The sequence below is a fragment of the Gorilla gorilla genome, chromosome X (genome assembly GCF_029281585.2).
Source record: "Gorilla gorilla gorilla isolate KB3781 chromosome X, NHGRI_mGorGor1-v2.1_pri, whole genome shotgun sequence".
Lineage (NCBI taxonomy): Eukaryota > Metazoa > Chordata > Mammalia > Primates > Hominidae > Gorilla > Gorilla gorilla.
The window spans coordinates 27,124,590-27,139,252 of NC_073247.2; the positions used below are offsets into that span (position 1 = coordinate 27,124,590).

Genomic DNA, 14,663 nt, shown 5'->3' on the forward strand with positions numbered 1-14,663 from the left:
CACACAGGAGCCCAGACTAGCCATGCCCTCCTCATGTATTCGAACCTGTAGCTTCTACCTCAGCTAGCTGGGGCCATTGTCAATGGCACCTCCACTCTCCTACCCACCACCATACTACACACAGACCACCTCCTTCTCTACTTTTCCCAAGATACCTTCTCCCTCCCATTCCTCATGCTTTAGGGGCCCCCTCCAGTTCCCCTTACTGCCTCATAATTAATGCCATTGTTATGCTCAGCCTACCAAATAAATAACCTATACATTATCAATTCATTTTCAGTAACTCATAGTAGGAGACTGAATAACGCCTCCCCTACCCTAAAGATATCCGCATCCTAGTCCCTGAAACCTATGAATCTGTGGCAAAAGGGACTTTGCAGATGTGATTAAGTTGAGGATCTTTTTTTTTTTTTTTTTGAGACAGGATCTCACTCTGTCTCCAAGGCTAGGGTGCAGTGGCATGATCACAGCTCATTACAGCCTCTGACTCCTGGCTTCAAGTGATCCTCCCACCTCAGCCTTCCAAGTAGCTGGGGCCACAGGTGCATGCCACCATGCCCGGCTAATTTTTTGGTATTTTTTTTGTAGAGATGGGGTTTCGCCATGTTGCCCAGGCTGGTCTGGAACTCCTGGCTTCAAATGATCCTCCAGCCTTGGCCTCCCAAAGTGCTGGGATTACAGGAATTAGCCACCATGCCCAGCCTGTAAATTGAGGCTCTTGAGAAGGGAAGATTCTGGATTATCAGGGTGGGCCCAGTGTAACCACAAAGGCTCTTAAAACAGGAAGGCAGGAGGGTCAGGGTCAGAAAAGGGGATATGACCACAAAGCAGAGATCAGAGAGACTGGAAGATGCTATGCTGCTGGCTTTGAAGATGGAGGATGGCCGTGGGCAAGTGGCCTCTAGAAGCTGGAAAAAGCAAGGAAATGGATTCTCTCCTACACCCTCCAGAAGGAACACTGCCCTGCCAACCCATTTTATATCTCTGACTTCCAGAAGAAATGTATATGTGTTTCAAGCCACTGTGTTTGTGGTAATTTGTTACAACAGCCATAGGAATCTAATACCGTTATTTACTACAAACAGCTTTAACTTCCTCTATTATTTCATAAATGCATCTCCTCTCATAAATTAAGTGTAGGCTCATCAAGCACAAGGATTAGATCTTTTTATTTTCCATCTCCACTGAGGAGTTCGACACAGTGTCAAGTTCAGATCAAGTACTCAATAATGGAATCTCTCAGTGTTTTTTTTTGTTTTTTTTTTTTTTTGAGACGGAGTCTCGCTCTGTCGCCCAGGCTGGAGTGCAGTGGCACGATCTCGGCTCACTGCAAGCTCCGCCTCCCGGGTTCACGCCATTCTCCTGCCTCAGCCTCCTGAGTAGTTGGGACTACAGGCGCCCGCCACCACGCCCAGCTAATTTTTTTTTTTTTTTTGTATTTTTAGTAGAGATGGGGTTTCACCGTGTTAGCCAGGATGGTCTCGATCTCCTGACCCTGTGAACCACACGCCTCAGCCTCCCAAAGTGCTAGGATTACAGGCATGAGCCACTGCACCCGGCCTGGAATCTCACAGTGTTTTAAGTGTATTAAAAACTAACAGAGGAGACTAAGGGATGGGTCAGTGGGCCACAGAGTAGCAGAGGGGTATCTGAGATACTCATGGATGTCCCAAGTTGCAAGTGAGTCTCTTCAGCAGACGGGAAGGGAGGGGTGGTGCCCTACTCAGAGGCCGAGTACACACTATGCCCAGTCCTGCCTGACAGAGTCCTGCCTCTAACCTGAAGCAGTTTATTTCCCATTTCTGGCTTCCAACCTGCGCTGCTGTGTCACCAAGTAGTGTGAGAATGGCATCTACAATGAAGAAATCAATGAGCAGTCCCATAAGTACGTATGTATTTTTCCAGTCTTTTAAACTTGTTTTTTTCCCCACCAGTAAAAGAAAGCTGCTATGGTTTGAATGCATTCCCCGAAGTTGATGTGTTGCAAGCTTAATCCTCAGTGCAACAGTGTTGAGAGGTGGAACCTTTAAGAAGCAATTAAGTTATAAGGGCTCTGCCCCCATGAATGGATTAACGCCATTATCACCGGAATAGGTTAGTTATCACGGGAATGGGTTCCTGGTAAAAGGATGAGTTCAGTCCCCTTCCCTCTCTCTTACCCATGTGATGCCTTCCACCACATGATGACACAGCAAGAAGGCCCTCACCAGATGCCAGCACCTTGATCTGGGACTTCCCAGCCACCCTCCAGAACTGTGAGGAAATAAATTTCTCTTCTTTATAAATTAGCCAGTCTCAGGTACTCTGTTACAGCAGTGCAAAACAGACAAAGGCCTATATCATTTTCATCAGGAAAAGAACTTTCTTACACCTCAGAAAAAGAACCTTCTTATACCTCCAGATGTAAACATAACACTTAAGTGTGATACTACCTGTGGTCCTAATGTTAACATACAATGGTTGTCCTCAGAGAAGCCCTTCTCCTGGGAGGGGCATGTGGCACGGTGGTTGAGGGTGCAGGCTGGGCCTGAACTTGAATCCCAGCTCTACTACTGACCAGCAGTGTGACCTTGAGCAGGTCCTTGGATGTCTCTACAGACTGGGGGGACCAACAGCATCCACTTCATAAAGTTGCAGCAAGGATTTAAGGAGGCTGTGGGAGTCGGGTGCCTAGGTCAGCACACTGCCCATAGTAAAGATACGCACTCAAGAAGCACAGGCTATGGTCAGGAGACCTCTGGGAACTCAACTGCTGAAGATGAGCACAGGCTGACCCAAAAGACAGTGAGCCTCACAGCCCAGGCAAAGGTTGGAAGTGAACTTTGTCTGAAGGTCCAGGGAAGGTAGACACCAGGTCAGGTGACAAGCAAGCTATACTTTCTGGGAAAGCAGCATTTGAATATTCAAGGTCTCTTTTAAACTTCAGGATCAAAGATAACAAGAACCCATGGATAGCATTTCACACCCATTTTGTTTTGCAGGGACCAGGTACTAACACTGTACCCTCTTCCTGAAGGTGCTTTTCAAGACATTCCATGCTGTCACCTTCAAGCAGAATAACCCATAGAAGCCTGTGGTGCCCAGAGCTCTTAAAATATGTTACTCTTGGCTTTCCTAGGAAAAATTAAGCCTGTCCAAAGATCAAACAATTGAACAGTGAGGTGATAAATAACCTTTGCCTCTCCATTTTTCCATTACCACCCTTGTGCCTGTCGTTTCCCCCCTTCTCTAGTTTCAAAACGCACTCTTGTGAACACACCCTGTAATTATCACTTGTCTCCATATATTTTTAGTTAATGTTTCACAAGAGTATCTATTAGTGGATTTTTCATGCTTCCAAGTGCAAGTTTACCCTCATGCTTTTAAGTCTATGGGTAAAGAGAAAAATAAGAGACAAGAGATGTGACTGGTAGAAGTGAGCAAGTAAAAACTTAAGAAGCCGCACAGGCTGTTTTTCAAGTTCAAGTTTTGCTAGCATTCGCTACAAGTATAAATTCTGACAATAGGCAGCAGTGGGCCCATTCTTTTTTTTTTTTTTTTTTTTGAGACAAAGTTTTGCTCTTATTGCCCAGGCTGGAGTGTAATGGCAGGATCTCAGCTCAACGCAACTTCCACCTCCTGGGTTCAAGCAATTCTCCTGCCTCAGTTTCCCGAGTAGCTGGAATTACAAACATGCACCACCACGACTGGCTAATTTTTGTATTTTTAGTAGAGATGGGGTTTCTCCATGTGGGTCAGGCTGGTCTCGAACTCCTGACCTCAGGTGATCCTCCCACCTCGGCCTCCCAAAGTGCTGGGATTATAGGCATGAACCACCGTGCCCGGCCGCATTGGGCTGATTCTAATCAGAAGTTGTCCCTTGAAAGAAGAGATTTGTAGCCTAGAAGACTATTAACCAATACTGCTCCAAAAGTTTTTCTTAGAGATAATTTTTATATATACATACACACGTCATATGTAATATATGGGTGTATTATATAGAACATGTTATCTTTCATCCTATATCGTTACTAAGATGACATATAGTTATTAAAATCATTTCTTCAATACAGATGCAAAAAATAGGCCAGGTACAGTGGCTCACGCCTGTAATCCCAGCAGTTTGGGAGACTGAGGCGGGCAGATCATTTGAGCCCAGGAGTTGGAGACCATCCTGGGCAACATGGCAAAACCCATGTTGTATTTTTCTACAAGAAATTCAAAAAAAAAATATATATATATATATATCCGGGCATGGTGGCACATGCCTGTAGTCCCAGCTACTTGGGAGGCTGAGGTAGGAGGATCACCTGAGCCCACGGAGGTTGAGGCTGCAGTGAGCTGTGTTCACGCTACTGCACTCCAACCTGAGTGACACAGTGAAGTGGCTTCAAAAAAACAAACAAAAAAACCAGATGCAAAATATAATAAACACCCCATTTGATTTTAGCTCACAAGTGGTAATTTGAGAGAAAAGATGATTTAAGATGCTATTCAACAATTGGAGAGATTTGACGTGGGCTATGATAATGGCATTGTGGTTACGTAGGAGAATGTCTTTGTCCTTAGGAGACAGATGCTGAGGTGCTCAGGGGGGAAGCATCTGGATGTTTGTAATTGATTCTCAAATGACTCAGGGGTAGAGGAAAGTTATCTGTCCAGAGAAAGAGAAAGCAAATGTGGAGATGTTCGCAATTAGTGAATCTAGTCGAAAAGCAGACTGGTGTTCATTGCACTATTCTTGCCACTTTTCTGTAGATCTGAAATATTTTTTAAAAGATGTTTAAAAAAAGATAGTTCTTGTTATGATTAAGCACAAAAGCCTACTTCCTCCCAGGAAAACAGAACATATGTGTAAAAACACTGGCAATTTTCTAAAATCTTGATTAAAATGCATTGCCAAAATCAGAATATTTTTGTGTAAAATCTTATAACTAAAAATAAAATGCCTGTCTTTACTCCAACCAGTGAGTTAATACATATTCTATATTGGTGCATAGCAGAGTCAAAGAATCCATAATAAAAACAAGAAGAATATATACAAGACAGCAAAGACACATGGAATGATAAATGTTCAAGACTGGCGGGAAGCTTTTAAGGAATTCTATTAGATTTCCCATTTGTTCTCCAATGTAAATAAGGCCCTAGAATTTTAGAGCTGAGAAACATCAGGGAGAAATACAGTCCCAATAGTTCAGTCCTCAGTTTCTAGGTGATATAAGGCAGAGGCAGAGAAAATTCTATAAGTGTGGAAGTGTACAAGTGTTTCAAAGCTGTAAAGTGCTCTTAAAATCCACCTGGAACCCCTTCCTGTGAGTTACAATCAGCATTAGATCAATGTCCCTTGGAAATGTCCTACTTATTTCATGGAACTCTTTGCAGTAGAAATCAATTTCCTTGGCAATTTTAAATCATGGCAGTTCCAAAAAGTTTGAAATATTTCCAACTGAACAAGAGTAAGTCGAGTGTTCTCACAAGTTTTTCGAACGATAACGAAATATATTTGGTAAGGAAAAGGATAATGAGAAATAAAAAGCAGACACAGGACCAACAAATAATGAAAGAGCTGAAAAAATGACCATGTTACTCAATATTGATTTGCCAAATAAAACCACAAATTACTGAGTATCTTCTTTCCACTTCTTAAACCTGCTTCTGAAGCAATACTTCCATCCATTCATTCATGTATTCAAATATTTAAGCTGCTAATATGTAAAGACATCAGAAGGACTTCAATGGCCATACCGTAATTTTTTAAACTATGTAATATTGTCCTTCTATGACAGCATTTTTTCTTTTTTACAGACAGGATCTCACTCTGTCACCCAGGCTGGAGTGCAGTGGCACAATCATGGCTCACTGTTGCCTCAACCTCCCAGGCTTAAGGAATCCTCCTACCTCAGCCTCTACAGTAGCTGGGACTACAGGCATGTACCACCACACCTGGCTGATTTTTAAAATTTTTCAGTAGAAATGTCTTGCTGTGTTGACCAGGCTGGTATCAAACTCCTCACCTCAAGCAATCCTCCTGCCTTGGCCTCCCAAAGTGCTGGGATTACAGGCATGAGCTACTGCACAGGGCAGCATTTATTTTTTCTGGATATAAAGAAAGTTATTTTTTAAAGCCTAAATATGCAACTAAATTGAAAAGAATCCTCTATATCTAAGCTTTATGAAATGTGAACTGTGAGCAAATATAATTCTACATTGGAGGGAAAATATAATCTCAGGGGGAAAAAAATCCAAGCTTAGGACTCTGAACCATGAAGCAACTGTCGAGATGGACCTTTACTGGATCTTGCCCTTAATTATGGGGCTCATGCAGTCTTAAGCCTGAGTTTCAAAAACCATTAATAATTACCCTTAAATGGCCAACAAAAGGAAATTTTCATAATCAGGGTGGCGTGCCCGTAAAGACTATAAAACTGTCATGATTCTGCTCAGCTCTTCAAACTCCTCTTTGATTCTTCTAGCTGTTTCACTATTGGGCAACCAGGTTAGTGTGATTTTGGTACTACCTAGAGCTCCTTCTGTTTGCATTAATACTCTGCTTCCTTTTAGAATGGTGTGAAAGATAATGGTCTGGAGAGAAGGTGAGTTTATGCCATCTGGAGATATTCCCTGTAACTTAGAAGCTAGAGCTGTAGTCAAGTATTCTTCAAGACCACAGCCTGCAGAGTGCAGATCAGGTACATAAAAAGTGTAGAATGTCATTAATTACTAATAAAAGTGTTTGGCTCCAGGGACCATCTCCTAACAGATGTACTCTAAGAACAGACATTTAACATACTATCTAAGATGTCTTTTTGTTGTTGTTGTTGCAGCGGAGGCTCGCTCTGTCGCCCAGGCTGGAGTGCAGTGGCATCGCACTCACTGCAACCTCCGCCTCCCGGGTTCAAGCGATTCTCCTGCCTCAGTCTTCCAAGTAGCTGGGACTATAGGCACGCACCACCACGCCTGGCTAATTTTTGTATAGAGACAGGGTCTCACCATGTTGGCCAGGCTTCCACAGTCTCGAACTCCTGACTTCAAGTGATCCACCCTCCTTGGCCTCCCAAAGTGCTGGGATTACAGGCATGAGCTACCGTGCCTGGCCTAAGATGCTTATTTTTAAAACATGTTAGTAGTTACTGGTGCCATTCCGACCCCGACATTCTCTTTTCCTTATTCTTCCCCATTTATGCCAAGGAAATGGCCCAATGGCACTAAAATCCTGCAGACAACCCTCAGCACAAAACTCTACTTCAGCTTTTTGGTAAGTTTATTTTCTTCCCAATTTATAGGACACCAGAATGAGTACTAAAAAGTCTCCTGAGGAACTGAAGAGGATTTTTGAAAAATATGCAGCCAAAGAAGGTGATCCAGACCAGTTGTCAAAGGATGAACTGAAGCTATTGATTCAGGCTGAATTCCCCAGTTTACTCAAAGTAAGTGGCCATCCGCAGAGCCCGCTTAATGGGACTGATGGTGGGAGGGGAGGGAGGGAGGGGAGAGGACTCCGGTAGAGCCTTATAGGGACCGTCGCTTGAGGGAGGACACATGCAGGTGGGGTTTCTTCCCCTTAAGTCAGGCCACATTTCAGAAGGCAAGCTCTCAGAAAACAAGGGCCAAGCCTTCTATCCCTCCTGCAGCCTCAGCACAGGACTCTGCAGGACTAGCCATAATAAATGGAAGCAATGCCAAGCTATGCCTGGAAGACCCACAAGTCACCAAGCAAACCCACTAAGGCCTTCAGCATGGATTCAGTACTTCTGTGCCAGGCTTTAGGAAAACAAAGAGGACTGCAAAATAGTGTTAGCTGGCCTTGGACAGGCTTCATTTGTATATGTAAAATCCCTCAACAAGACCAACACTTACTTAGCAGTCTGTTAGGAAAACCCACTGACAAATTGCCTTGTCAGCACTCATTTATATTTCAAAAGCATTTAAATTTGTGTTCATCACTTAAATTTGTGTTAATGAGGCAACCATGCATTTCTAAACAACTTTCAAGAAAGAACTAAACTTCCTGGGCCATAAAGTTTCACATCAAAATCACCCCAGAGTTGTCAAAATCAAAATGCATTCAAGGCAACAGAGTACAGAGAAGAGCTGATCCTCCTCACTCCAATATACAGTACTGTCTTTCCTTTTGCTAAAGAAAAAGCTGACTCAGGACACTTGCTAAGGATGGTAAGGCAGCTTACTCCAGAGGGCCATGGCGATCCATATAGGGACCACTGAAACGGGTTCTTGCCATGGGGAGAGAGATTGGGCTCAACTCCAAAAAGGATAAGTGGGGGTTTATGACCATGGAGCAGGATGGGGTGCCAGTGGATGGAAAATTACCAAGGAAATATCCAGGATAAGGAGTTTCTGGCTAAATTGCCTTGATAGGATTCTAGCTGAAGGCAGGCTAGGTGATCAAATATTAAGGATAGTCAGATACAAGGACAGAGAGGGAAGCCCAAGGTCAGGCCTAGTCAAGCAGAGGACTCAAAGGAGAGAGTCATTGTCATTTTGCAATTAAAAACCATCTTCACAACAGAAGTGACTATGCAATTGTTTTCTATGACCCAGTCACTATTTAGCTCTAACTTCAGGAAAGAACATTTCTTCAAATATTTTAACCAGCTCTCCAGATTTTAACCAGAAATGTCCCTTCTGCCAATATGACAATTGGAAAGATTTCTGTTTTTAATACTAAAAAAGAAAAAAGCTGAATTCAATGACCCCATAATCTGATATTTTCTCATTTTCTCATAGTTGAAATATAGAAGAATTTGTAAAAACAGTTAAAGTCACTAGCAGAAAAAGGGACTTTTTAATTAAACAGCAAAACAAGTTAGTGAAAAAATTTAAAATTTTAAAAAACCCTTTATTTTTTCTAAAAGGAAGAAAAATAATCATCTAACAGGAAAGCCTAGGCCATGTATTCAAACAAGTTGTTTCAAAAGGTAACACGGGTAACTTTTTCTATACTTTATGTCTTTCCTACAAAAAGTAAGTAAGACATAACCTGGAACGAGGTAGGAAGACTAATGGTAAGTTCTGAAAGTCTACTTACATGTACCTGATTATATTTCCATAAGGTTTCCATTACTAAGGTTTTCCGCCATACTCTGTTTACATATATCATCACCATGTATGGTTTAGAACCTAGTAAAGGCTTCAGGAAAACAGTGTTTCATATTCATAAATCAAAGGCTGAATAAGTAACTTGCAGTTTGGTCTTGTAATTAAAGCAAAGTGCTAAGTGTTTTTGTAGGAATCTTAGGAGTTAAAATATATCTTCCATAGAGATGTGTTGCACAAAATTGTGAATCTACTTAGCACTACTGAACTGTATGCTTAAAAATCATTAAGAGCATAAATTCAATGTTATGTGTTTTTTACCACAATTTATATATACATATATATGTAATATAGTCTAATTTGAAACTGACAAACTGAACTGTTATTTCAATCGGTTTTCTAAGTAGTATTTTGCACAGATAGACTCCTACCTGAAAGTCCAAGTAGTAATGGCTTTAAGATTAGAGTTTTATGGTAGAGACAAAAATTAAGTCCACTTAAGACACTGCAGGAAGTTCAGTAGTCAAAAAGCCTGCACACGATCTCACACGACATCTCAAGCAGTGGTTCTCCAAGTGTGGTCCCAGAGCAGCAGCACTGGCACCACCTGGGAAGCTGTTGAAAATATAGATTCTCCAGCTTGAACAACACAGCAAGACCTTGTCTCTATTAAAAATTTTAAAAAATTAGCCGGGTGTGGTGGCACATGCCTTTAGTCCCAGCTACTCGGGAGGCTGAGGCAGGAGGATCATTTGAGCCCAGGAGGTGGAAGCTGCAGTGGGCTGTGATCATGCCACTGCACTCCAGCCTGGGTGACAGAGCAAGACCTTGTGTACAGATTCTCGGGCCCCACCCCAGGCCTAGTGAATCAGAAACTCTGGAGGTGGGGCTGGCAGTCTGTATTTACTAAGGTCAGCAAGCCCATCGTGTGATTCTGATGCATGCTAAAGCATGGGAACCATTGAGCCAAAGTCATTTTGCATAGCTCAACGTTTGGGAAAAACTGGGCGGTGGTTAGTTAAGGGGTTGAGCTCTGGAGTCAATGTGTGGACCCCAACCCCTCTGTTAACCAGCTGTGGACACTCAAGTAAGTGACTGCCTGTCTCTGAGCCTGTTTCCCCACCTGTAAAGTAGATCTCCCTCATAGGATGGTCGGAAGGATTACAGAAGGAGCCCTCCCAGCCTGCTGCCTCATGTAATATGTCAGCCCTAGCCCTGGAGCAGGAGACAAACCCAGCTTCCAGGAAAACCTTGGGGCAGGGGTCCTCAACTGTTTGTGTGCCGTGGGCAATCCAGTGAAGCCCACAGATCCCTTCTCAGAAGAATGTTTTTAGGGGCATAAAGAAAAAGACCCAAGATCGCATAAGAAAACAACTGTATTAAAATACGCATTGTATTAAAATAACAGATGTGTGATATGGAGTACAAAAAGGTAGCCAGTTCTATGACACGGAGCAATACAACAGCTAAAGCTGGTTTCTCTCTGTTAGCTATTAGATGCATGTCACTGGAAACCTGGGCTGCCTTCTTGGCACACAGACCCCAAGGCCTCTAATTTCTGAGAATGTGTGGCAGTAACTGATTCATTTTTTCCCCCCTCCCTTCTCCCATCCTTTTTTACGTAAAACAGGGTCCAAACACCCTAGATGATCTCTTTCAAGAACTGGACAAGAATGGAGATGGAGAAGTTAGTTTTGAAGAATTCCAAGTATTAGTAAAAAAGATATCCCAGTGAAGGAGAAAACAAAATAGAACCTTGAGCACTGGAGGAAGAGCGCCTGTGCTGTGGTCTTATCCTATGTGGAATCCCCCAAAGTCTCTGGTTTAATTCTTTGCAATTATAATAACCTGGCTGTGAGGTTCAGTTATTATTAATAAAGAAATTATTAGACATACCTTACTTTGTTAAGTACTGACCCTCATAACATAATAGACTTGAAAGTAACCTTAGTCTGATTCAACTAATTCTATAGATTTAAAAGAGAGAGAGAGAGAGAGGGAGGCTGAGGCAGGAAGAACACTTGAGCCCCGGAGGTCAAGGTTGCAGTGAGACATGATCACGCCACTGCACTCCAGCCTGGACCACAGAGGGAGACCCTGTATAAAAATAAAACAAAATAAAAATAAATAAATAAAATGTGAGGGCCAAGATAGCTCTGTGATCCTGCCGAAAACTACAAAGATGGTGTGGGAGACCTGAAAAGAATCCAGAAATGCCAAACCAACTCCCTTGCTCCACTTTTCCACCAGAATCACCCTGTTGCTTGCTCTCCTTCCTTAACTCCTCAGTGCTCAGGTCATCTCCAATTTCCACTCTGATCTCACACTATCCACTAGCGAGCAAGAAAAACACTTCACAAACAGACACTTGACGTCATGCTATCTCCCAGCACTCGCTGTGCTTTCTTAATGAATGACCCTCAATGGGGAACAGAAGGAACACAGGACCTAGAGGCGGCCCCACTCATCACTGACCGGGTGGCCTCGGGTCTACCAGCCTAATGCCATGGTACTGGCATGTGACGTGTAATATAAAAGATCACAGGAAGACCTTGGGCCCTCTCAACTCTTGGCATCCTGTATTCTGAGAAAACAGCCAGCCCTCAAGTTCAAGTTCCACTTTTTGCGTCCAGCTAGGGGATGCAGGGGGTGAAGTGACGACAGTGCGGAATATGGAGGCAAGAAGTGCAGAGGAGGGAAGGGAACTTTCTGCTACCCCTTACCAGATAAGAGTTCAAATGTTAACGTTCAAGTTTGTCCAAGTTACCAATGGCTCAAGCTGACCCTAATAGCCTGGTCACAGCAGTGCCCCGGAAGCTAGATTTTTATTTCTTCTTTATCCTCGCAACTCTCCTCCGCAAAACACCCATGAAGTATCAAAGTATCAGTATTGGGTCCCATTGCCTTTGAACAGTGTCTCTCAACCTTTCTTTTTTTCTTTTTCTTTTTTTTCTTTGAGACAGAGTCTTGCTCTGTCGCCCAGGCTGGAGTGCAGTGGCACGATCTTGGCTCACTGCAACCTCCGCTTCCCAGGCTCAAGCAATTCTCCTGCCTCAGCCTCCTAAGTAGCTGGGATTACAGGTGTGCACCCCCACATCCAGCTAATTTTTGTATTTTTAGTAGAGACGGGGTTTCACCATGTTGGCCAGGCTGGTCTTAAACTCCCAATCTCAGGTGATTCACCCGCCTCAGCCTCCCAAAGTGCTAGGATTACAGGTCGCACCCGGCCTCTCTCAACCTTTCTTAAGCCATTATCAACCTCCTAAGGAGCCTTGTTAAACACTTGTTTCTAATCGCCACCCCCCAGGAAATTTTAACTCCAGAGATGTCTTGTGCATCTGTTTATGTGCTGTGCGCATATCTGTGCTTTAGACATGAAGATTTTTTTTAACCCCACTGCTGCCCTCCCCATCAAAAACCCAATTGTACGTGATATGCCTTTGAACAATGTTCTTCAAGCCATTTATTATTTTTACCTTGCGCTCTAGAGCCCAGACTGCCACACTATACTTTCTGTAGTTAACATCAGAAAGATATGGGATCATTTCCACTTTCCTTTTTTTTTTTTTTTTTTGAGACGAAGTCTCGCTCTGTCGCCCAGGCTGGAGTGCAGTGGCGCCATCTCGGCTCACTGCAAGCTCTGCCTTCCGGGTTCACGGCATTCTCCTGCCTCAGCCTCCCGAGTAGCTGGGACTACAGGTGCCTGCCACCACGCCCGGCTAATTTTTCTTTTTGTATTTTTAGTAGAGACAGGGTTTCACTGTGTTAGCCAGGATGGTCTCGATCTCCTGACCTTGTGATCCGCTCGTCTCGGCCTCCCAAAGTGCTGGGATTACAGGCGTGAGCCACCATGCCCGGCCCATTTCCACTTTCAAAGTGTAGAAAATGATGATACTGAAGGCGTTCCAAACTACATAAGCCCTCTCCAAGATTCTGCTATATGGCTCTACCCTCAAGCTGAAAATCACTGCCTGCAAAGTACTGCCTTTGACTTATTTTTAGTTTCAGGGGTTTTTTGTATTTTTTTGTTTGTTGTTGTTTTGTTTTTGAGATAGGGTCTTGCTCGGTAGCCCAGGCTGGAGTGCATTGGCACTTTCAGGGCTCACTGCAGTCTTGACCTCCTGGGCTCAAGTGATCCTCCCACCTCAGTCTCCCAAGAAGCTGGGACTACAGGCATGTGCCACCATGACTGGCTAATTTTATTTTTTTACTTTTTGTAGAAACAGGGGTCTTCCTGTGTTGCCCAGGCTGGTCTCAAACTCGTGGGCTCAAGCAATCCACCCACCTTCGTCTCCCAAAGTGCTGGGATTACAGGCATGAGCCACCACGCCCGGCCTTTTTTTTTTTTTTTTTTTTAATCTAATGAACTTGAATGTGTATGCTGGGTTCTTCTGTCAAGTTGGCTGCTGTCATTTTTCCAGAAGCTGGATGACTCTCCGAGGTGGGCAAAGGAACACGTACCCACGCTCCCACCTCATCTACCCATAAAAGGCTGGGCAGGGCCAGGCTTCTCTCTGGGGTGTTTGAGCTCAGAGAGAGAGAAGTACCGGTTGATGTAAGCACAGGGATGGTGGGGACAGGGTGACCAAAGTGAACTGGGCACGAGATGAGTAGCTGGTATATAGTGACTTGGAAGGCAAGGTGCTTGAAATTTCCTGGAAAATCTCTGCAAGTGCACAGTAGAAACTATTATCATTGGTTACGTGCTTCAAGAGGACTGGGCAGATGGGGGGGCAGGAATAAGAGAGCCACTATTCACTTGACAAATTCTTGGACATTTTGATTTCTGAGCCATATGGATGTGTGTCCTATCAAAAAGAATAAATGAAAATGTTCAATAGTAAGAGAACACTTTGTAAATCTCTGCCTGCTGCTCTTTGTGATTAGCCTCTCAGCACTCTTATTTGGAATAATCAGAAAAATACAACTATCTAAATTTTGGGAGGAGAGTATACTTGTGGAGATTTGGGAAGAAAGAAAATAAGTATGGAAGTTTCCCCCAATAATAAAATGAAATTCATTGGAAGCCATTTCAAACACTTAGAAAGTTAACCAGAAAAATAGAAAGGTGGCCGGGCACAGTGGCTCACGCCTGTAATCCCACCACTTTGGGAGGCTGAGGCAGGTGGATCGCTTGAGTCTAATAGTTCAAGACTAGCCTGGGCAGCATGGCGAAACCCTGTCTCTACAAAAAATACAAAAATTAGCCAGGCATAGTGGGGCACACCTACAATCCCAGTTACTCAGGAGGCTGAGGCAGGAGGATTATCTGAGTCCGGGAGGCAGAGGTTGCAGTGAGCCAAGATTGTGCCATTGCACTCCAGTCCAGCCTAGGTGACAGAGCAAGGCCCTATCTCAAAAAAAAAAAAAGGTGATTTCTAACCCACCAAGAAACAGAGGAGATTTTTATAAACAGTTGAGGGACCGTTTAAATACAATTTGTATCATTCTAATTCAACACAAGAGCATTCTCATGGTATTAAAACTCTTAAACATTTCTCATGACTCATTACATTCCACTGTACAGATACCCCATAATAATCTTAACTATTTCCCCATTGTGGGGCATTTAGATTGCTGTCATTTCCAATTCTTCCAAATGTTATGATGAGTAGACTGTTGTCATTTCT

At 43.4% G+C, this 14,663-nt stretch overlaps 2 protein-coding genes across 11 annotated transcripts in view; one reads left to right on the forward strand and one right to left on the reverse strand.

Moving 5' to 3' along the window:
* CTPS2 (CTP synthase 2) overlaps positions 1-14,663 on the reverse strand; it is a 124,531-nt gene that overhangs the window by 55,692 nt on the left and 54,176 nt on the right. The gene's annotated exons all lie outside the window — the stretch shown is intronic.
* S100G (S100 calcium binding protein G) lies at positions 7,272-10,768 on the forward strand. Its single transcript, XM_019019977.2, has 2 exons — positions 7,272-7,406; positions 10,664-10,768. The coding sequence occupies exons 1-2, from the start codon at positions 7,272-7,274 to the stop codon at positions 10,766-10,768; spliced, it is 240 nt and encodes a 79-aa protein (XP_018875522.1).

What these genes read in the sequence shown, in the direction of transcription:
- S100G (XM_019019977.2), top strand. Translation starts at nt 7,272, where the DNA reads ATGAGTACTAAAAAGTCTCCTGAGGAACTGAAGAGGATTTTTGAAAAA. An exon ending in AATTCCCCAGTTTACTCAAA is followed by an intron (nt 7,407 to 10,663) that starts GTAAGTGGCCAT and finishes TACGTAAAACAG; the next exon opens with GGTCCAAACACCCTAGATGA.